Raw genomic sequence first — 24,314 nt, 5'->3', positions numbered from 1 at the left:
TTTATTTTGTCTGTAAAAGGAATCCGTGTCCTTTATTTTGTCTGTAAAAGGAATCAGTCTCCTTTATTTGTCTGTAAAAGGAATCCGACTCCTTTATTTTGTCTATAAAAGGAATCCGTCTCCTTTATTTGTCTGTAAAAGGAATCCGTCTCCTTTATTTGTCTGTAAAAGGAATCCGTCTCCTTTATTTTGTCTGTAAAAGGAATCTGTGTCCTTTATTTTGTCTGTAAAAGGAATCAGTCTCCTTTATTTGTCTGTAAAAGGAATCCGTCTCCTTTATTTTGTCTGTAAAAGGAATCCGTCTCCTTTATTTTGTCTGTAAAAGGAATCAGTCTCCTTTATTTGTCTGTAAAAGGAATCCGTGTCCTTTGTTTTGTCTGTCAAAGGAATCCGTCTCCTTTATTTTGTCTGTAAAATTATCCGTTTCCTTTATTTGTCTGTAAAAGGAATCTGTCTCCTTTATTTATTTGTCTGTCAAAGGAATCCGTGTCGTTAATTTGTCCGAGAAGGAATCCGCTTCCTTAATGTCTGTAAAAGGAATCCGTGTCCTTCAACTGTCTGTAAAATGAAAAACGAATTGACGGATGTAGAAAAAAAAATTACAAAAAACTTCCTTTATTTGTCTATAAGGAAAAACGAATGACGGATGTAAAAAAAAATTATACAGAATGTCCTTTATTTGTCTATAAAGAAAACGAATGACGGATGTAAAACAAATACAGAAAATGTTCTTTATTTGTCTACAAGGAAAAACGAATGACGGATGTAAAAAAAAAAATACAGAAAATTTCCTTTATTTGTCTATAAGGAAAAACGAATGACGGATGTAAAAAAAAATTACAGAAAATTTCCTTTATTTGTGTATAAGGAAAAACGAACTGACGGATGTGTAAAAAAAAAAAAATACGGAAAGAATATCAGAAGAAGTTAACGTGTGTGAAATGCCAAGCGGACCACTACTATTCCGGCCTAATGGCTCACGAGCCAAACGGCATAACTTAGCCAGCGAGCAAGCAACCGCAGAAGCACACGTTAACTCCGTGACACCTTTTAAAAATCTCCATTCTTTCCCAACACCCCCCTATTATCACGGGATCGATGACGGAACCTTGAGCTCAAGCAAGCGCCTCCCCTTCCCGACGCAAAAGTAAACCTTCCTGCGGCTGCTCCGTTGCTAATGGACGACCACTCGTGCAACTGTTAATATCGTCGTCTCGAAGATCGTTTGATATATGGGACTGAGAGAGAGAGAGAGAGAGAGAGAGAGAGAGAGAGAGAGAGAGAGAGAGAGAGAGAGAGAGAGAGAGAGAGAGCTGTAGTACTTAAGGTGTCGTAAATTTAAAGATATTTATTTTAGAAGTGTTCTAATTTCTTTTGGAAGAGTGTTTTTCGTCGAAAGACTTTGAATAAATCTTCCAAGTGTGTGTGTGTGTGTATGAGAGAGAGAGAGAGAGAGAGAGAGAGAGAGAGAGAGAGAGAGAGAGAGAGAGAGAGAGAGAGAGCTCTAGTACATAAGGTGTTATAAATTTAGAGAAATTTATTTTAGATGTATTCTAATTTGTTTTGGCAGTTTTTTTCGTGTGTGTGTGTGTGTGTGTGTGTGTGTGTGAGAGAGAGAGAGAGAGAGAGAGAGAGAGAGAGAGAATATTCACTTGTCCTCACAATGTATATTTCATCGAAAGATTGTCAAAGAAATGTCACGGAGCACATATGTAACAAGAGAGAGAGAGAGAGAGAGAGAGAGAGAGAGAGAGAGAGAGAGAGAGAGAGAGAGAGAGAGAGAGAAAGAATTCGTGCAGCTGGTATTACCTGTTGAAAAAAAAAAACCTTTGGTATGTATTCGCTATGTTGATGACAAAATCACGCGTTATCTAACAACAACGTTTTCAGCCTCGTAATTCTGCTTTGACAGAATTCATATCAAAGTGATTTTCAAAACGAACAGATAAACAATAATAAACACTCAAACTCTCCCTACAGCTATGGATAAAGCTTTTCTTCTTCTTCGTTTTGCACCGTACTGTATAAAAAATAAAATATATACGCTACGTCTTTACTCATATACACATGTGTGGCCACAAAAGCACATCTGCGTACATCAAGCATGTAATAAAAAACAAGTGTTTGATTCACGCCAAGATAAACAACTCAAAGGACAGACTAACTAACTGGCAAATATATTATCCTATCCTAAATCAATGAAAATGTTCATAATAATTTAAAAATAACTGCGACAAACCGCACGAGGCATGTTTATCAAACGCGACATTTAATAACGCAAAATTTTATTTACAAGAATCAAATTGGAAGGGAAGAGATGCCTCTTTCGGCCACTTTCAGGTCTAATATGAAATATTAAACCAATCAATCTTATCTGTAACAGGCAATTGCAGTTCAGTGTTTATCACAGACATGGCGTCAAACAAAACAGTTAGCGCTGAACACTGATATATATATATAAATAACGCTAAATTAATTAACAGAATAATGCGGACGTGATATATATAAATAACGCTAAATTAATTAATAGAATAATGCGGACGTGGATTAAACTTTCATTTTCACTGATAAACAAACACATTCATGTGACGGGGAAAAGTTAGCGCTTTTATCCAAAACCCAAAATCGAAAAAATATAGGCTTTCGTTTGACCTCGACACCTATACTTATCCACGCGAAGAAGGTGATTACATTCTCGACAAGTAGGAGAGCTGTTGAGTCTTACAATCCACCAAATAAAGAACAGAGACCCAGCTTAGATTAGTTATCGTGAGGCAGAATGGCAATAAGTTAGGTCATAATTTTCCAGATCGTAAACCAGTTTACGGCCGATACAAGTGTACAATGGGAAAGGACGCGCAAAGGCTGTAAAGTGGAGAGAGAGAGAGAGAGAGAGAGAGAGAGAGAGAGAGAGAGAGAGAGAGAGAGAGAGAGAGAGAGAGAGAGAGAGAGATTGTTTGGACAAAGACTTGAGTCATGTTCATCTGTATAAAAAGGAATAGATAAATCATTTTCATTTGTATAAAAAGAAATAAATAAATCATGTTCGTTTGCATAAAAAGAAAGATAAATCATGTTCATTTGCATAAAAAGAAATAAATATGTTAAAAAACACCTGGCAGTAAAAAAAAGAAAAAAAATGGTGGTCCAGTATCTGTACATTCAACTTTTTTAAATGGATGTTTAGTCTTAAACCTAAGTTTTCACAGAAATGTTAATTTTTTTTACCCTTAAGAATATAACAAACTAAAATCCAGAATCCTTGCAAAATATTTAACTCCTGCGTGTATGCCGGGGTATAGCATATCTCCAAATGACTTGGCATTGTCGTGACAATCGCCAATTGAACCTACAACGAAGAAGAAAAAGAAAAAATCTTGCAAATCGCTTTTTCTCACAGAATTTTTAATCCCTGAACAAATGGAACCCAGGGAAAATGACACGGCTGATGTACAATTTATTTCTCAACTCATAAAAGGAAGGAACATTGTTTTAACTGAGAGCATTTTCGTTCCTCTCTCAAAACCAATTTGTGCCAAACAATTGCTCTAGTTGGGTTTGTTAGAGCATCAACCAACTGCCCTATTTGGCTCTTATGTTAGAGCGCCAAGCGCCTTGTTTTGGTTTATGTTAGAGCATCCACCAACTGCCTTATCTGGGCCTATGTTAGAGCTCCAAGCGCCTTATTTTGGTTTATGTTAGAACGCCAACCAACTGCCCTATTTGAGTCTATAGGTTAGAGCATCAACCAACTGCCCTATCTGGGCCTACGTTAGAGCGCCAAGTGCCTTAGTTGAGTCTATGATAGAGCACCAACCAACTGCCCTATTTGGGTCTACGCAAGAGCACAAGCAACTGCCCTACTTGGGTCTAAGCTAAAGCACCAACCAACCGCCCTATTTGGGCCTACGTTAGAGCACCAACCAACTGCCCTATCTGGGCCTACGTTAGAGCACCAACCAACTGCCCTATTTGGAAGTATGTTAGAGCATTAATAACATTACTCGTTAGTCTTTCCATTGCCCGAAGGAAAAAGTTCAGTTCCCGGAAACGATTAAGCAGGCCAGAATTAATTGACTAGGGTCATTCGCTACTCGGCCGACCACTACTCCGCTACGAGTGTACTCGTCAATGTTTTGTATACGATGGTATCACGAACAGCTGTTAACTTCCTCCTGGACTGTTTTCATAATAATAATAATAATAATAATAATAATAATAATAATAATAATGTCATAAAAACCCTTCAAGTATCTTCAGGAACTGCGAAGACATTCTAAACATCCTTCAGTAAGTAAGGAAATAAACTAAATATCGATATTCAATTTTCGCTGCAGAACAAAGGGTAAAGCTTCTCAAGGAAATATAGGATGGACCATTACCAGAAAAGGCAGAACACTGAAAGTAAATAATAAAACTGACCTTGTAAGACAAGGGAATCAAATCCTCCTTGTGGAAGGGATGACTGAACCTCACATGCAAGAATGACGAAAAAAAAAGAAACAACTTTGCAAGAAAAGTGATAAAAAAATCAAAATCGTCCACGAAAGAGGATAAACTGTTTCCCAATCAAATAATATATAAAAAGTCCTGTAAGGCAAAAATTAAAGTTCTATGTAAGATTAGGGGGACAAAGTCCCCTCTATAATACACTGGATAAAATCATCTTGGCAAGACTAAGAATAAAGTCATCTTGCTTACAGAACGAAATGATTCGTGGAAGACAAAAGATGAAATCGTTTTGTGCAATACAGTGAATAAAATCGCGAATACTGTTATGCAGTGAACAAAATCGCGAATACTATTATACAGTGAATAAAATCGCGAATACTGTTGTACAGTGAATAAAATCGAGAATACTGTTATACCGTGAATAAAATCGCGAATACTGTTATACAGTGAAAAAAATCGCGAATACTGTTATACAGCGAATAAAATCGCGAATACTGTTATACAGTGAATAAAATCGCGAATACTGTTATACAGTGAATAAAATCGCGAATACTGTTATACAGTGAATAAAATCGCGAATACTGTCATACAGTGAATAAAATCGCGAATACTGTTATGCAGTGAACAAAATCGCGAATACTGTTATACAGTGAATAAAATCGCGAATACTGTTGTACAGTGAATAAAATCGCGAATACTGTTATACAGTGAATAAAATCGCGAATACTGTTATATAGTGCATAAAATCGCGAATACTGTTATACAGTGAATAAAATCGCGAATACTGTCATACAGTGAATAAAATCGTGAATACTGTTATGCAGTGAACAAAATCGCGAATACTATCATACAGTGAATAAAATCGCGAATACTGTTGTACAGTGAATAAAATCGCGAATACTGTTATACAGTGAATAAAATCGCGAATACTGTTATACAGTGAAAAAAATCGCGAATACTGTTATACAGTGAATAAAATCGCGAATACTGTTATACAGTGAATAAAATCGCGAATACTGTTATACAGTGAATAAAATCGCGAATACTGTTATACAGTGAATAAAATCGCGAATACTGTCATACAGTGAATAAAATCGCGAATACTGTTATGCAGTGAACAAAATCGCGAATACTGTTATACAGTGAATAAAATCGCGAATACTGTTGTACAGTGAATAAAATCGCGAATACTGTTATACAGTGAATAAAATCGCGAATACTGTTATACAGTGAAAAAAAAATCGCGAATACTGTTATACAGTGAATGAAATCGCGAATACTGTTATACAGTGAATAAAATCGTGAATACTGTTATACAGTGAATAAAATCGCGACTACTGTTATACAGTGAAGAAAATCGCGAATACTGTTATACAGTGAAAAAAATTGCGAATACTGTTATACAGTGAATGAAATTAAGAATACAGGAAAAAAGATAAAAGCACACATTTTAAACAAAGAAATCATCCCACTATGAACATTATTTGATAACTGTAAGACAAGGTTTTAAACCCCTGTCCGGCAAATGAAAACCTCCCTACTCTATGGCCACAAACCTCCATTCTTTGTGACAAACAGTAAAATTCCCCTGAAAGACAACGGGTGTCAAATACCTTTTAGAAGACCAGCCATAGAATTTTTCTTTCAAGACGGAAGACAAAATACCCCTTTGTTGAACAAACGATATATTTCCTTGGCTTGATATATATATCCTTGGAAAATGGTATATCTTCCATACAAAAATGGAGGGGGTGGTTGATCCTTACCAGATAAAAAGGCAAAATCTTCTATGCAAGGCATATGAATAAAATCGTCCGTGTAAAAAAAAAAAAAAAAAAAAAAAAGAAATCGAGTTAGATAAACGGTAAATTCTTCGTCTGTGACAGAGGATACTTTCATCCTTAACAGACAAAATGGATACAGTTTCCTCCAAAATAGTTTTTGAAGTTTTCTGTACAACGTATAATGTTGTATGAAAGGTCCTTTAAATATTTACGATCAGCCAACGCACAGTTGCTCCCCAGATGCGGTCAAGTGAAGGTGTGTCGGCGACGCCTCTGGAAAGCGCTGCCAGACGCACGATGCATGGCTCACCTTAACCTTAAATAAAATAAAAACTACTGGGGCTAGAGGGCTGCAATTTGGTATGTTTGATGACTGGAGGGTGGATGATCAACATACCAATTTGCAGCCCTCTAGCCCCAGTAGTTGTTAAGATTTGGGGGCGGACAGAAAAAGTGCGGACGGACAGACAAAGCCATCTCAATAGTTTTCTTTTACAAAATACTAAAAATCCTCTGTAAACAACAGGTCGAAGTCCTAACAGCAGTAGAATATAAAAAATACAAAATCGCCCTCACTTTCAGAGAGAGAGAGAGAGAGAGAGAGAGAGAGAGAGAGAGAGAGACAGCTCGCATGACCGAGTCTTAGGAAGCAGTTTAGCGTAAGCGAATGTTAATGACGTCAAGAACGAGGCCCACTGCTATTCCAAATGAGTAGCCACGACCATAAAAGAGTCAGAGAGTCACGTGATGGAATCATTCCTCCTTAAACGGATGAATTAACACGACGAAAATGACAGCCGGGAAGGAGGAAGGCTTTTAGTACGGTAAAATCCTAATTCAAAGTCGCGGACTGGTCCAAAATTTGTGCGGTCACGCCACAGTGCGGAATCCAGATGGAAATAGATTCCAAACGTATTTTTACGTCCAGATTTAGCTTAATCCTTATTGACGTAATACTACGTCAGTGAGGGAGCGATTATAATTCCTACGCTTACTGACAACGACCGTCTGTAATCACGTACTCATATATTCAGGAGTTTGGTCTTTGTTAACAGGGGGCGAGTGTCACGAATCTCAAGTAATGAGCGCAAAGATTGTTGCATGGCGCTATCGTCTAAAAAACTACATAGAAATTTATATATATATATATATATATATATATATATATATATATATATATATATATATATATATATATATATATATATATATATATATATATGTGTGTGTGTGTGTGTGTGTGTGTGTGTGTGTGTGTGTGTGTGTGTTAAGTTACCAATGATTAAAACCATATATATATATATATATATATATATATATATATATATATATATATATATATATAATATATATACTGTATATATATATAAACATATAATTACAATTATATACATATATATACTGTATATATACTGTGTGTGTGTATATATATATATATATATATATACATATATATATACATACATAACTACAATTACAATTCACGCAACAGCACACAAATCAATATTCTCCGGAAAACTCCCTACAAATAACGTTCCTATATAAACGTATCCTATTCAAGTAATTAATAAAAAAAATAACGCACAGCCCCGGAGAAAAAAAAAACACTTCTTGCACTATACGCAAAAGAGAACACTAAAGTGACTCGTTACGCAAAATAAACAAATTAGGGTTTTTCTTTTTTTGGGGGGGGGGTGGCCCACTAGTTAGTCATACGAGGTTTCTGAACGCAACCCCTCGTATCATTTCCCCTTAATTATGCTACTGTTCTCGCATGTGGCTTCTATAACGCCATGTGCCGCGATAAAAAAAAAAAAAAACTTGCGCATTCTCATAAAAACTAGTTGCGCAAATCTCATGAAAGCGTTGCGCAGTCCTCAAGCTGCCGAAGAGGCGCGATTACTTGCTACCCATTCCTTTTCGCAAGCAGTACAATTCCAACTACTATGTGGCAAACTATATATATATATATATATGTATGAGTGAATTTTATCACATCACCGTGATTCATATGCAAGCATTAAGCTACAAACGTCCTTTAATATCCAATTCGCTCTACCTCTGAAATAATATATTTTCATACATGTTACCCGCAAGGGAATTTTTTAATTCATAATAAGTTCGTCGTCGTCTTGTGGGCTCGAACCAAGGAAGACAAGAACTCAGAACCACAGTGACGCCTTAAACAACATGGCCATTGTTAGCAATACAATTTTATAAGTATGCCCGTATGTATTTAGTGTAAAACTACTGTGTACTTGTTTTCATGTTGATCAGATTCCTTAAATTATTATTATTATTATTATTATTATTATTATTATTATTATTATTATTATTATTATTATTAGACAGCTCGACGCTTCCAAATAACATGCACTTGAAGTACCTGTCTTATTACAGATAAGATCATCTAAATATCCTTTTCATCGTTATTTTTATCATTGAATTCATTTTAATTTTCAGATTAATTTATCCCTAACAATGAACCCGTGAAGAATTAATATTTCTTCGCGATAATAAAAAAACAAAAAAAAGCTAAAAAGAATTGTAGATCATTAATCCAGCTTTCTACCTGCTGGATCTTGGCTGTTGGCGTGGAGCTAATATTACAATCTTGACACGATCCACGCATGTACGATCAAGATTAAAAAAATAAAAACAATCCCAGTATACCGCGTATTGTGGTTTTGCTCTATTCTTACATAACAGGGTTGCTAAACGGCGTGGAATGGAATAGAATACAGTATATAGGCCAAAAGCCAAGCGCATGGACCTATGAGGTCATTCAGAGCTGAAAGGGAAGCAGAGTAAAATGGTCTGAAAGGTGTAACAAAAGGTTACGCTACGAATCAATTGTTAGGGAGGGTGGAGAGGAAGATGGAAGAAAGAGAATCAGAACGATACGATAAGAGGAATGAAAAGGGTTGCAGCTAGGGCCCTAAGGCACGCTGCAAAGAACCTTGAGTAACGCCTACGGTGCACCGCGGGCGAGGAGCACTGACGGCGCTGTCCCCCTACGGGATACCATGTACTGTGGTTTTGCTCTATTCTTACATAACGCGGTTGCCAAACGACGAGTAAGCAAACCTCGGTAGTAATGACCGGACGATGGAATGTTCTGTCCTTATCGTTGTACAACAACTTCATTCACAAGTGCTAAGGTTAAAATATTGCTTTCTTTAATATTTGTACTACAACTTGTGGTGGTATTCCTCAAGAACTGCACGTTTTGTTCTATAGACCCGTGTTTAAAGTTAATTGTATTTTGGACCATGTGGTACTCAATGTAAACATCACTGAGCTAAGGTCTGTGGTCAGTAAAATTACCAATCAATCAATCTCTCTATATGGACGTGTCTTCATGGCGCGTGAAATAAAGCCTCTTCACGACCGAGTGGCACCGAAATGATGGCCCTGGTTAATCAACCCCCTTTCCTCCTCCTCCTCCTCCGCCTCCTCCTCCTCCTCCCCCTTCTACTCGGCTCTTAGATCAGGAGGAAGATAACGATGCATTATTTATCAGGCCACAGGCGATAGCAATGCTTTATGGCACCTACCCTCGAGAGGCGCTCAGGGCTGCGATTTGTTATTCTTTTGCCTCTTGTCTTGTTGGGTCTTTTGTTTTTACCTCGATCATTCTTCTTTTCCTTTGACTGCTTTAGTTTAGTGACCAGGTGCTGAGTTTAGTGTATGTATGTTTTATATATATATATATATATATATATATATATATATATATATATATATATATATATATACATATATATACATATATATACATATACATATATATATATATATATACATATACATATATATATATATATATATATATATATATACATATACATACATACATATATATACATATGTATATATATGAATGTGTATATATAATATATATACATATATATATTGTATATATATGTGTGTGTATTTGTGATATGCGATATTTTCGTATTCACATAATCAGCTCTTCATCATATTAATGAGTAGAGCTGGTGTGCCAGTTATTATTAATATTATATGTAGTTTAACCAAACCACAAGTACATGTCAAACCTGTATGTGATATAGGTGATATGGATCTAAATATGAGTCCAGTTTTGCCTTATGAAGGTGTTTCTCTCTCTCTCTCTCTCTCTCTCTCTCTCTCTCTCTCTCTCTCTCTCTCTCTCACAAAGAAACTAAAATAGGAACCACAGCATCAATAACAGCAACAACAGCAGTAGAGGCAATGGCAGTTATTATAACCACTATTCTACAACTTCCAACAAATACAACAAACATTAAATCACATCAGTATTCAAGAAAACCCGACAAATATAACAACCGCACTCTCACATTCACATTCTTGACTCTCAAATTGAATTGGCTGAGGTATAAAAAACGAACAAAAAAAAAATTCAATGTTTTCAAGTGTCGTCACGCCAGGCACCGCGTACTTCCCCTAAGCTCCAAAGAACACGAAAGCTTCAAAGAAACGATTGATTGATTTCTGATCCCTGTGCCGCTTCCCCTAAGCTCCAGAGAACACGAAAGCCTCAAAGAAACGATTGATTAATTTCTGATCCCTGAACCGTTCAATGTTTACATTAGATACGGGTAGTAATTGCATTCGGTGGATCTGCTTATTGTGGTTTTATGTTAGTGGTTTACGGCCTTTTGGCATCTTGGAAAAACAAAAAATGGATAATAAAACCAAAAGATTCATTTTACTTGTTAAGTCAATACTGCCCTAAAATAGAAGACTGCAGTATCTGCAAAAATACAGAACTGAGAAAAATGGTAGATACTGGAGTTTTCCCTTGCCTTACTACTGATTTTGCAGATACTGCAAATGGGACCCCTAAATAAAGCACTGAAGAATCATTCTGAAACTGCAGTAACTTGTGTATTATAGTGTTTCACGAGCCCAGTAGGTGGCATATCTCAATTTCGAAAATTTTGCAGACTGCAGTTTTCCATTTTTGGGTAGTATTGTGGTTACATGTTAGTGATTTACGGTCTTTTGGCACCTTGGAAACACAAAGAAAATGGATATTTAAACCAAGAGACTCATTTTACTTGTTAAGTCAATAGCTCGGGTCCAGAGGAAACTAAGGTTTAAAGCACACAAGACACTGGTAATCCTCTACCATACCCTATGTAAGTTAAGTTTGGGCATCGAATACAGGGCAAAAGTGAATGATGACAGACGATGTCTCAAACAACGACGAATGCCCAACTAGAAGTCAGTGTTCCCAGGGAAGTCGATAGGGAAATTATAAAACAGATGACTTGAGGCCTTATAAATGTAATTAGCGCATCTACCAATAAACAATAACATGGTATATGACGTACGAAGGAAAAGGAAACTCTAAAAGATCGTGAAATCATTCGGGTTGAAGAGTCTGTGCAAGAAAGAAATAACTGAAATCACCAGCTCCCCCGCCCCCATAACTACCGTCTCTACAAACAGTCCACCTCCCTCCCCGACCTCCCCAAAACACCAGTTCATGATACAGGCCTCGTCGCCTACCTGTGGAAGGAAGTGGCCAAGTACTTGACACGCACACTTCAACATCATTTGGTAATACGCGAAACACTTTAATACTTGGGGACAGGACCTTGATCTACATGCGATCTATGCTAGGGCTATTCTGTGAACCGCGACGTCACCTCAGGTAGCAAACCAGGTGAGCAAAACTTATCAACAGGTATTTGGAGAAACTATGCTTCGTCAGGTTACGCTAGTAAGCTTCTTTAAACTTGAACTCGTCACAGATTAGTTCATGCATATACAGTCCAACTACCGTCAAACTGAATTGAGCTGAATATAGAATTTAGGCCAAAGACCAACCACTGGAACCTATGAGGTCATTCAGCGCTGAAACGGAAACTGAGAGTAAACAGGCTTGAAAGGTGTAACAGGAGGAAAACCCCGCAGTTGCACTATGAATCAATTGTTAGAAGAGGGTGGTAAGTAACAAGGAAGAAAGATAATATGAACGGAGGTACAGTAAAAGGAATGAAAGGGGTTGCAGCTAGGGGCCGAAGGCAAGCTGCAAAGAACCTAAGTAATGGCTACAGTGCACCGCATGAGGTGCACTGACGACACTACCACTTACGGAGAACTACGTCAAGGCTTGCTACGTGTTCTGAATTCAAATAAATGCAGGTTCATGCTAATCTCTCGGTTCGCCATCGTTACTATTTGTCGAAACGCTTGTCCAACACGCAACACTCGGCGGCCATTTTAAAACACACCAAGTAAAATGGAAGAGAAAACACTATTCTGAATTTATTATAACATATTTACGGTTTCTCAAACAACAGCAAGAAACATACTGTGTGTACAATGTGTTAACCTCAAGTAATGCCAGGCATACCCCAGGAATATCTTCTATCTCCTAAAATCTTTTGCTGCTATGTTCATCAACACGAGTGTTCGTAGCACCTGATACTGACTAATCAACTAAGAAGAAGCGGCCACACACACACACACACACCCACACACACCTGCTTGACATAAATGTACGTGAAATGCACAAAAATGTGTCGACTCACTCTCCCACGTGACATTCCAAGAGAAGTTCGTCTGTCAGACGACCGTTCCCAAGAACTTTTGCACGGAAGCAAGGACACTCTTTAACGGTTTTGAATGGAAGGGAATGGAATGAAATACAGAATTTAGGGCAAGGGCCAAGCACTGGGACCTATGAGGTCATTCAGCGCTGGAAAGGAAATTGAGAGTAGGTAGGTTTGAAAGGTGTAACGGGAGAAAAACCTCAAAGCAGTTGCACTATGAAACAATAATTGTTGGGAGAGGGTGGACAGCAAGATGGAAGAAAGAGAATATAAACAGAGGTACAGTAAAAGTACTGAAAGGGGTTGCAGCTTGGGGCCGAAGGGACGCTGCAAAGAACCTTCAGTAAATCCTTCGGAGCGCCGCGTGAGGTGCACTGACGGTACTACTCCCCTGAGGGTAAGCAGGGAATTAGGCCAGGACTGACTAAAAAATATTAGTTATAGACCACAACCTTGCCTTTGGGAACTAGTGGCCCAGATGCCACTGATGGTAAGGCAATGACTCAGACCCATTACCCAAATCACAAATGAACAGGAGATGATTTAAGGAAAATAACTGACTTTGCCTAATCAAGACACAACTTATCACAAGCCATTCATGCAAATGAAAGACAAATATAAACGGAAAGAGAAAGTAATGATAATGATTCCAAAAAGACTTTTAAATCATCTACCGTCGAAGACCAAATTTCAGTTGAATGTGTGTACAGAAGCAGTAGCCAGATTAAGGAGCTGCCTAATGTCCTCATTACGCCCAGGCGCCCGAAGAAACAAGAAACAAGTTGATAATGCGCCGAAGTCTCTTCGGCGCAATCGAGTTTTCAGTACAGCCGCTACAGCGAATAATCAAGGACACTGAAAATAGATCTATCTTTCGGTGGTCTCGGAATAATGCTGTATGAACCGCGACCCAGAAGCACAATTGTGACTAACTTTAACCTTAAATAAAATAAAAACCACTGAGGCTAGAGGACCGCAATTTGGTACATTTGTTGATTGGAGGGTGGATGATCAACATACCAATTTGCAGCCCTCTAGCCTCAGTAGCTTGTAAGATCTGAGGGTGGCCAGAAAAAAAAGTGCAGACAGAATAAAGTGCCGGCACAATAGTTTTCTTTTACGGAAAACTAAAAATGAAGAAAGATGATGATTAGGTCTTAACCTAGAGATCTACATTGACAACGAAGAACATTAGGTTTGACCACTGTCTGCACGACGCTCATAATTATATGGATACGAACAAACGAAGAAAAGAATAGATTAGAATAAAATAGAGAATTTAGGCCAAAGGCCAAGCACTGCGACCAATGAGGTCATTCAGCGCTGAAACGGAAATTGACAGCAAAAGGTTTGAAAGGTGTAACAGGAGGAAAACCTCGCAGTTGCACTGATTCAATTGCTAAGAGCGGGTGGAAAGGAAGATGGAAGAAAGAGAATATGAACGGAGGTACAGTTAAAGGACTGAAAGGGGTTGCAACTAGGAGCCGAAAGGACGCTGCAAAGAGCCTTAAGTAATACCTACAGTGCCCGCATGAGGTGCACTGACGGCACTGACACACCCCCCCCCCCCCTTGTCATTAAAACACCTACGACTATGTATAACATTCCACAGGAATGATGGAATGGTTTCGTCAAGAGACAGAGAGAGAGAGAGAGAGAGATCCTCCGTTAATATTGTTCTTTGTATATAATACTAACAACATGAAATAAATACCTAACGTCACCTTCTAATCACTAGAGGGTGGTAAAAAATAAAAAAAAAAACAGAAGGAATTCAGGTCGTGCTATGTAATGGGCGTGACAACCACGCAAGTAATAAATAAGTAAAAAAATGAGCCGAAGTTTCCTCGGCGCAAACGAGTTTTCTGTACAGCCGCTACAGCGTACAATCAAGGCCACCGAAAACAGATCTATCTTTCGGTGGTCTCGATATAATGCTGTATGAGCCGCGGCTCACGAAACTTTAATCACGGCCCGGTGGTGGCCTATCCTATAGCTCTGCCAGAAGCAAGATCATGGCTACCTTTAACCTTAAATAAAATAAAAAAAAAACTACTGAGGCTAGAGGGCTGCAATTTGGTATGTTTGATGACTGGAGGGTGGATGGTCAACTTACCAATTTGCAGCCCTCTAGCCTCAGTAGTTTTTAAGATGTGAGGGCGGACAGAATAAGGTGCGGACGGACAGACAAAGCCGACACAATAGTTTTCTTTTACAGAAAACTAAAAAACAAATACCAAGAGTAATAAATAAAGATTGATAAATAAACAGTAATGCCGAGATTAATTATCCTTTAAAAAAAAAAATTTGCAATATCATTTATTGTAAAGTTTTTCACTTTAGGTATTCATTCAAAACATAAATAGAACAGAACGGAATACAGAATTTAGGCCAAAGACCAAGCGCCGGGATCTATGAGGTCATTCAGAGCTGAAAGGGAAACTGACTTGTTGATTTGAGGAGCGTAACAGGAGGAAAACTGCGCAGTAGCCCTATGAAACAACTGTGAAGAGAGGTGGAAAGTCAGATGGAATTAAGAGAATATGAAGGGAGGTACAGTAAAAGGAATGAAAGGGGTTGCAGCTAGGGGCCGAAGGTTTCCTCACTGACAGTTAAGTCCAGCAAATATCTTTAAATATGAACTAAACGCAAGTAATTAACATTATTAAAAAATGTGAATTAATTAATCAGATGACGTGGCCATAAGATAATGATTCTGGCACCTGTCAGTCAGCCAGTTATTTCCACTAGATCAGCAGACGAGGAACTTTCATTTATGAATCATGAGAGAAAGCTGTGAGGGTACGAAATGGAGATATGATTGCTAGAACTCAATCCTTGGAGAGAGAGAAGATAATAACAATAAAGTTAATAACATTAAATAATCCAGCCAAAAATAGGAAGGTGTAAGAATGACAAGTGCCACTAATAACAAAGATAATAAAGACTATAACAAACATTACAATAAGTACTGAATGACAGAAGTTCCCAAAACGACAACCTGGTTCATGACACTGAACAGAGAAGAACAAGTAGAAAATACGCCAAAGTTTCTCCGGCACAATCGAGTTTCCTGTACAGCCGCTACAGCTTATAATCAAGGCCACCGAAAATAGATCTATCTTTCGGTGGTCTTGGTATAATGCTGTATGAGCCGCGGCCCATGAATCTTCAACCACGGCCCGGTGGTGGCCTGGCCTATATCGATGCCAGAAGCACCATTATGGCTAAATTTAACCGTACCTAAAATAAAAAATACTGAGGCTAGACGGCTGCAATTTGGTATGTTTGATGATTGGAGGATGGATGATCAATATACCAATTTGCAGCCCTCTAGCCTCAGTACTTTTTAAGATATGAGGGCAAAAAAAGTGCGGAAGAAAAAAGTGCGGACAGAGTGAAGTGCGGACGGACAGACATAGCCAGCACAATAGTTTCCTATTACAGAAAATTAAAAAAGTAGATCGAATGACAGCCAACTGAAATAATAAAATAAAAAAGGAAAAGTAAAATCATTAAACCTATAGATGGTGGAAGAAAGAAATGAGAGAGGCACAGATGACTCTTACGAAAGAGGAGGTGGCAGGGGTGGGAGGGAGGAGGGGGAGGGGGAGAAGTATAAACATTAATGAGTTCAAAAGACCACAGTGAAAGACAATGTGTCTTTGTTTACGCGAGAGAGAGAGAGAGAGAGAGAGAGAGAGAGAGAGAGAGAGAGAGAGAGAGAGAGAGAGAGAGAGACTGACTTCTTCATGGGTTGAAATTTGTGATATTCTAGGAAGAGTTTACGTGAAGAATGATAATAATAATAAATTAAAGGAGGACAAATGACTTCGAGAGGCTAAAAACCGAACATCGCCTGACAGTCGGTCAAGGGCGTTCTTTCATTGGACTCCAGTTGTTGGCCCGGGGAGAGATTGCCCAAACAAACACTGTGAGTCACATGACAACTAACTCTCTCTCTCTCTCTCTCTCTCTCTCTCAACAATACTTTTATAAGAACGCTTTGTTCACTATTCTTTGGTACACACAAAATCACCGTATGGTAAGACACTCTTTCTTTCTCTGTCTCTCTCTCTCAACAATAATTTCATAATAGGCTTTGTTCACTATTCTTTGGTACACCCAAAATCAATATCAGGTAAGACGCACACATACATAGGCTACATACATACATACATACATACATACACACACACACACACACACACACAATGTCTCTCTCTCTCTCTCTCTCAACAATAATTAAAATATTCTTTGGTACACCCAAAATCAGTGTAGGGTAAGACTCTTTCTCTCTCAACAATCTTTCTAAAAAAGGTTGTTCACTATTCTTTGATACACCCAAAGGTAAGACACACTCTCTCTCTCTCTCTCTCTCTCTCTCTCTCTCTCTCTCTCTCTCTCTCTCAACAATGATTAAAAAAATTCTTTGTTCACTATTCTTTGGTACACCCAAAATCAATGTAAGGTAAGATGCGCTCTCTCTCTCTCTCTCTCTCTCTCTCGACAATCATTCTAAAAAAGGTTTTGTTCACTATCCTGTGGTACACCCAAAATCAAGTAAGTAAGGTAAGACACACACTCTCTCTCTCTCTCTCTCTATGCTAAAACCCACGCGAAAAAAAAACATAGCTTAGAAGACATGCAACGCCATATTGTGTCCTAATGAACATTCTGTACACGACATGTTCTTCAGCTTGTGGACACTTTGATACATGCATTTATACACCCACACACACACAGGCTCACTGAAAACTGCAATTTGCATGCCAGGTGTTGAAGTCAGTTGAAGGATCGTTAAACCTCTGAAGCAGTTTCTAAGGAACAGGAAATTTGAAAATCCCTTCAGGTAACTTTGGAAAATGGACAGAGGAGTGATCTTATAATCAGTCAATTGCCGTCCGAATTCATAATGCCCTAGCGAACTTGGCACGAATGACAATATGGCCTTAGTCAGTGACCTTAAATCAGTAAATGCCCCGAAATGCTCATAGTCGTCAATAGACAACTTTCAGGAGACTTTGTTGCCAACCTTTATTCATAATGAACACGATTATTTCGATGGCGACAAATATTCGAATCTTCATGGACATCCACACTGACTCTAAACACTGAAAAAAAGAAAAGAAAAGAAAAAAAAAAAAAAAAAAAAGCGCCGAAGTTTCTTCGGCGCACTTAAGTTCTCTGTACAGCGTATAATCAAGGCCGCAGTAGATCTGTCTTTCGGTGGTCTCGGTAGCCTATAATGCTGTATGAGCCGCGGTTCGTGAAACTTTCAGCCACGGCCAGGTGGTGGCCTGCCCTATAGCGTTGCCAGACACACAATCATGGTTAACTTTAACCTCAAATAAAATAAAAACTACTGAGGCTAGAGGGCTGCAATTTGGTATGTTTGATGATTGGAGGGTGGATGATCAACATACCAATTTGTGGCCTTATAGCCTTAGTAGTTTTTAAGATCTGAGGACGGACAGACAAAGCCATCTCAATATTTTTCATTTGCAGAAAACTAAAAAGCTAGCATATGACCATAACTAAGACTTGGGTGACAGGGAAGGCATCATTATGAAAAACTACAGGTAGAACTGGACTTAAAACCTGAAAACGGGCCGACTATTTCTCCCACCCGACAGGTGAGCTTCCTAGGTTGGCAGGATAACGCGTAATTAGGCTTATTAACAGCAGACCAATTTGGGAACGTAGAAGAAAATCCTTCAGATCTATCAGTATCAATATAACAACGACAAACTAATTTAAAAAAGTAACTGATTATCTTGACTTAACTTCGTAGTCGACTTAAGAAAAGATGATTCTACAGTGTACTTCTCTTCTCTCGAAGATATTAGGCAATCTGTCTTTTAGGCTTAGCTGGCCTTATGCCAGCACGGGCTCTTGCTTCTGGGCAGCCCGGAAAATAATTAAATCATTTATAATATTGTCCTACGTCATCGGCGATCAGAGAGAAAAACTTTTCAAAAATACATAAACAAATTAATTGCATAAAACACAATTTGCGTTCAGTCTTAAAGTTATCTTTACTACTTCTGCACATTACACTTCATGGAAGCTTTTTAAGCCCTCTCAAGCTACGCCTGAAGAGAAGCCATTACGTAATGCACTGCGAAAATAAACAGAAAACTGGCAGACTTATCTAAATTTATAGGCTCAAGTACAGACTCGTTCAAATCTCAAAACCTGTCATCAAATGCAATCAATAATATTCGACGAAAGCTTTCGAATGGAACACTCATTTCTATTAGGAGCTTTGTGAATATTTACATTCTTGATCTTCATGTCTGCTATCGTAAATTAACTTTTCGACAGAATCTGATATCCAACGAAATATTCAAAAATGAATTTTAAATCATCGATATGTCTAACACACCCGACGGGGCCTTTCAGTAATAATAATAATAATAATAATAATAATAATAATAATAATAATAATAATAATAATAAATCAAAAAGGAGCAAATATAATCTCACATAATGTCCAGAATCAAAATTCAGGCAGAAAACTAATTTTTTACGGATGAAGTTCATGTATCTTTTGCAAATTACCAAACAATCTTGTATACTCCTTATAAGAAAAATAAATATGTCGGCAATATTTTCACAATCCTCATAGCTACCAACATCCCACAGACACTTAATACGTGGTATATAACCCTCAATGCCTAAAGTATTAGACTTAGCCAAGATAAGCACATCAGCCAAGCAAATCTACTACAATTTTTACCATTTTTTTCGGAGAAAGTTTGTGTTTTATTTCAATTCGTTTCTTATTGAGGTTTGGGAGATTTTCATCATCAAACTATAACAATAATAATCATAAATAAATAAGCAGTGAGCAACCTAAATGCGCTTGTCAGCGTTCTCAGCAAAATCCAGAGAGAGAGAGAGAGAGAGAGAGAGAGAGAGAGAGAGAGAGAGAGAGAGAGAGAGAGAGAGAGATATGGGATTAGAGATTTTCATCGCCAAACACTAAAAAATAATGAAAAATATATGCGCAATGACATGAGGTAGCCAGCAGCCTAAACGCTTGGGGGTCTCAGTAAAATCAACACGCAGACAATATGCACTTAATATACATAATATATACACTGTATATATAAATTTATGACTAACATCAGGATCGAACCCAGGTCTTTCAGTTGAAAGACCTGGGTTCGATCCTGGTGAGTCAGAAATTTATTGCTGTTCCACACGTGATTGTGTTGATCATATATATATATATATATATATATATATATATATATATATATATATATATATATATATACATACATATACATATACATATATATATATATACATATACATATACATATATATACATATATATACAGTATACACATACACACACACACACACATATATAGATAGATAGATAGGTCGATAGATAGATAGGTAACGGTAATCACTAGGACACTCACGGGAGACGCAGCTGGAGAAGTTGTACCAACATCCTTTCTTCCTAATGGTCTCGTTGTCGTACTGGTAAGGATCCTGCCCTGTGCCACTCGCCGGAGGAGGATTACGGGCGTTGTTGCTGTTCCCGTGACCTTGGTCCCAGGCAAACCGGTTCATGGACCCCTGCGTGTCCGGACGGTCCATTTCATCCATCATGATGGAGAATTGGCGGAACTAATCCCGACAAGCACTGGTGAACCTGTCGGGGCAGGAAGAGAGAGCGAGAGAGATATTAAGGTCATGTCAATGGAAGTTAACGTCAGCTGATGCGTTGTTATTTATCACGAGTCCGTTTTTCAATCTTTTACAGAGATTGAAACTCCGGGAGAGTTTACGTTAATGTCAGTAAAAGTTCGTGTGAGCTGATGCGTTTATTTACGCTATAATCAAGATTCCGTTTTTCAGTCTTTTACAAAGATTGAAACTCCGGGAGAGTTTAAGTTAATGTCAGTAAAAGTTTGTGTCAGCGGATGCGTTATTTACGCTATAATCATGAATCTGTTTTTCAGTCTTTTACAAAGATTAAAACTGCAAGAGAATTTAAGTTAATGTCAGTAAAGGTTAGTGTCAGCTGATGCGTTTTTATTATTAAGAATCCGTTTTTCAACCTTTCACAAAGATTGAAACTGCAAGAGAATTTAAGTTAGTGTCAGTAAAAGTGTCAGCCGATACGTTTTCTACACTATAGTCATGAATCTGTTTTTGTCTTTCACAAAGACTGAAACTGCAAGAGAATTTAAGTTAATGTCAGTAAAACTTAGTGTCAGCTGATGCGTTTTTATAATGAACCCATTTTTCAACCTTTCACAAAGATTGAAAATGAGTAATCTATAATAACATAGTACAGTAGTCTTGCTTTCAATCGAAGTTAACGTTGCCACCACTACCATCACCATCAGAGATAAGAGATAATTTTAGGTACGTGCAATTTCCGAGAACAGTTCCATGCATGAGATATGACTTGATGGGTTAGTAATTAAACTATAATGGCTAATTATTGCCATCTAGACCCCTGCACGAGTTCGAGAACCAAAATTTAAAGCAAATTGAGACAACAAAGTTTCTTACACATGTTCATTCAGAAAGCGTAGCGAATAAACACTTTACGGTTTAATACAACAAGGCCATTGGATGGTTGGCAAGAAAGAATATAAAAATTAAACTCAAAAGAAAAATATCTGAAAGAAACAATTACTCTGTCATCGATAGGCCTACAACAAGCGAACAAAAGCATGAGGCAAGATACTGATTCACTTAAAAGACCGCTGTTGTTAGTTTAACAACAGCTCGTGGAACTTTGTTATCCATCGAAAACGCTCATTTCGTTAAAGAAAATGAACAAAACTGAAATAAGACAAGAGTAAACTACACTGTGACAAATTACCTACATCGTGAAAGTCTATCATACAGCGTCTAGAAGTTTCGACCGGGAAGTCCTCGATCTCAGTGACAGATTATCGTACCACACTATTTGCAAACCTTTACCAGGCAGTATTACCAGACACGCGCGCTTCCTAAATCCTAACTAAGATTCACAAACAACAAACACATCACGAACAGCTGTGAGGAAAATGTACAACTTACCAGAGCATTTTAGTAAAGAGTTACTTGCATCACTGTAAAACAGAGAATTGAACTACAGATCGTTGAAATAATACCTAATGCACACTATAGCTACTCCGATAAAACATATATGTCTCCACTTACACCACTTCACTTATGGAAAGCGACTATAGATTTTGGCAATAAAAAAATCACAAACGATGGACACAGGCCACAGCCTAAGTGTAGTCAGGTCACGACAGTTACACTGAGTAGCCACTAGTCAGCGTCTGCAGGTGACGGTCAACGCATCGAAACTTTTTATATATTTTATCAGATAAAGAAGCTCACACGGCCTAGATAACGTTTCATTAGATAAAAACAATTCCGTTGTCATTCTGCGCCCTTGTTCCTCAAGCTCACTCTCAAGAGCTTCCCGCGAATGTTCAGGTGCTTTTCCTCAATATCTTAGGATATTACACCAAAATTAACCTTAACGTAGAGAAAATCCTAAAGTTTTCACAGTTTAACCAACAATGAAACTATGAATACATACCCTAGGAACTAAAGGAACTGCCCTATAATACCCTACACTCAGTCATATTAATATAATAATTCAAGGATAATGAATTGAACTGAATATAGGACTTAGGCCAAAGGCCAAGCGCTGGGACCTATGAGGTCATTCAGAGCTGAAAGGGAAATTGACAGTAAAAGGTTTGAAAGGTTAACAGGAGGAAAACCTTGCAGTTGGACGATGAATCCATTGTTAGGAGAAGGTGGAGAATAAGACGGAAGAAAGAGAATATGAAAGGAGGTAGAGTAAAAGGAGCGAAAGGGGTTGCAGCTAGGGGCCTAAGGAAGGGACGCTGCAAAGAACCTTAAGAAGTAATGCCTACATTGCACCACATGAGGTGCACTGACGGCACTATCCAACTACGGGATTAAAGATAATGAGGTGATCACCACCCAATTACGTTGTACTGCCTGACTGACTCTGAAGCACCTGATCGTTAAATGACTTAGACTTGGGTACTGAGGAGTTTCCTCTCAGAGTGTAAGGATGGTTAGTTATACTCTTTCCAACATCGCTGGAAAGTCATTATTGATATTGCGAGGAGCTGCTTTCCTTCATCAGTACGTCCAATGTACATTTTTATTTTAGCTGATACTTCCAGATGATAAATGAATCCATGTGAACGAGTTTAGAAGTGTGATTTGAGAGCAGTGCTGCAAGAAATTACATTTTCATATATAATTATTTCTCTCTTTTTTCATTGTATTGAGTTTTTTCACTATTTACTATAAAAAACGTTGTAGAGATCTAATACTATCATTTCAGCCACAGTACAGAATGTGAAAATCAATCAAACATTAATTGTCAATTCCCTCTATCACCAATATGATTTCGACCAGAAATCAATATATATATATATATATATATATATATATATATATATATATATATATATATAATATATAATATATATATATATATATATATATATATATATATATATATATATATATATATAATACATACATGTATATATATATATGCAATCTGTAGGGGAAAACTAACGTAATACCTCTAAGAAAATGTGATCTGAATCCACTCTATAAATTTAATTGAATTCAAGTATGTGGGTCAGATATCTCTGTATACATTTCAACACAACAAAGATCCCATGGAGATTTTGCTAAATTACCTTGGCAGCAATATATTACAGTTCTCATGACAATAAACTTTCAACCACGTCCAATACAGCCTGGAGGAAAAGTAAAAGATGTCAATTTCCCAGAATGAAACGAATTTAGGAAACGTAAGAACGACCACCTTGTTCAATGACTTCAGAAAGAACCGAAAATAATCGTCTAACTCGTCGCCTGGCAACCTTCAGTTGTTTACAATCTCGCATGCATGCAGTCTGTCTGTCAACTCCCTTTACCAGTTCCAGCCACTCGACGATAATCAAGTGTTAAACCATTCGTTTTTAAAACATTTGAAAGAATAAACACAAATTTATCTAGATGGTGTAGTTCAAAGTGCTAAATCACTTTCTACGAGATTTAGTGTTGTATTTTTATGTACATTTGTTTAGTCAGTCTCCGATTTACACACATTTTTTGTAAAATATCGGCAACGTATGCCCAGTCTCACTTATCAATTACTTGGCTTCAGATTTACTTCTGTTCTCGTAAGCTCAGGCACCACGGCAATGCTTAACTTCAAGTGACGTAGACTCATCGCAAACGCAACTTAGTCACAGGTTCCCAGAATGGTCAGCCTAACTGCGACTTCTTTACTGTTTTATTACTGCCCATTGCCTTTTCCATAATTCCTACAGCTACTTTTTTTCAGGAAGTGGACCTTTTACTACGTAGCTATTATTTTTCCCTCTTCTACAACATTTAATTTTGTTTGGGTCTGTCAAGTCTACCTCATCTGTTCAGATATAAACGAACTGTACTTAACAAAAAAAGAATACAA

At 37.7% G+C, this 24,314-nt stretch overlaps 1 protein-coding gene across 5 annotated transcripts in view; it reads right to left on the bottom strand.

Moving 5' to 3' along the window:
* Nucleotides 1-24,314, bottom strand: part of LOC136843893 (polycystin-2-like) — a 123,301-nt gene that overhangs the window by 49,743 nt on the left and 49,244 nt on the right. For 2 of the 5 annotated variants that reach the window (XM_067112772.1, XM_067112769.1), the window contains one exon: nt 20,245-20,480. In XM_067112772.1, coding sequence (XP_066968873.1) covers nt 20,245-20,437 — 193 coding nt within the window. In that variant the 5' untranslated portion in view covers nt 20,438-20,480. Of the gene's footprint in view, nt 1-20,244; nt 20,481-21,669; nt 21,765-21,865; nt 22,127-24,314 lie in introns of those variants that run through there. The other 3 variants (XM_067112771.1, XM_067112770.1, XM_067112773.1) reach the window with 3 other exon arrangements.

Source organism: Macrobrachium rosenbergii, chromosome 12, assembly GCF_040412425.1.
Source record: "Macrobrachium rosenbergii isolate ZJJX-2024 chromosome 12, ASM4041242v1, whole genome shotgun sequence".
Taxonomy (NCBI): domain Eukaryota; kingdom Metazoa; phylum Arthropoda; class Malacostraca; order Decapoda; family Palaemonidae; genus Macrobrachium; species Macrobrachium rosenbergii.
Note: the sequence above shows the minus strand (reverse complement) of the source record. Positions and strands in the feature narration are given on the sequence as shown.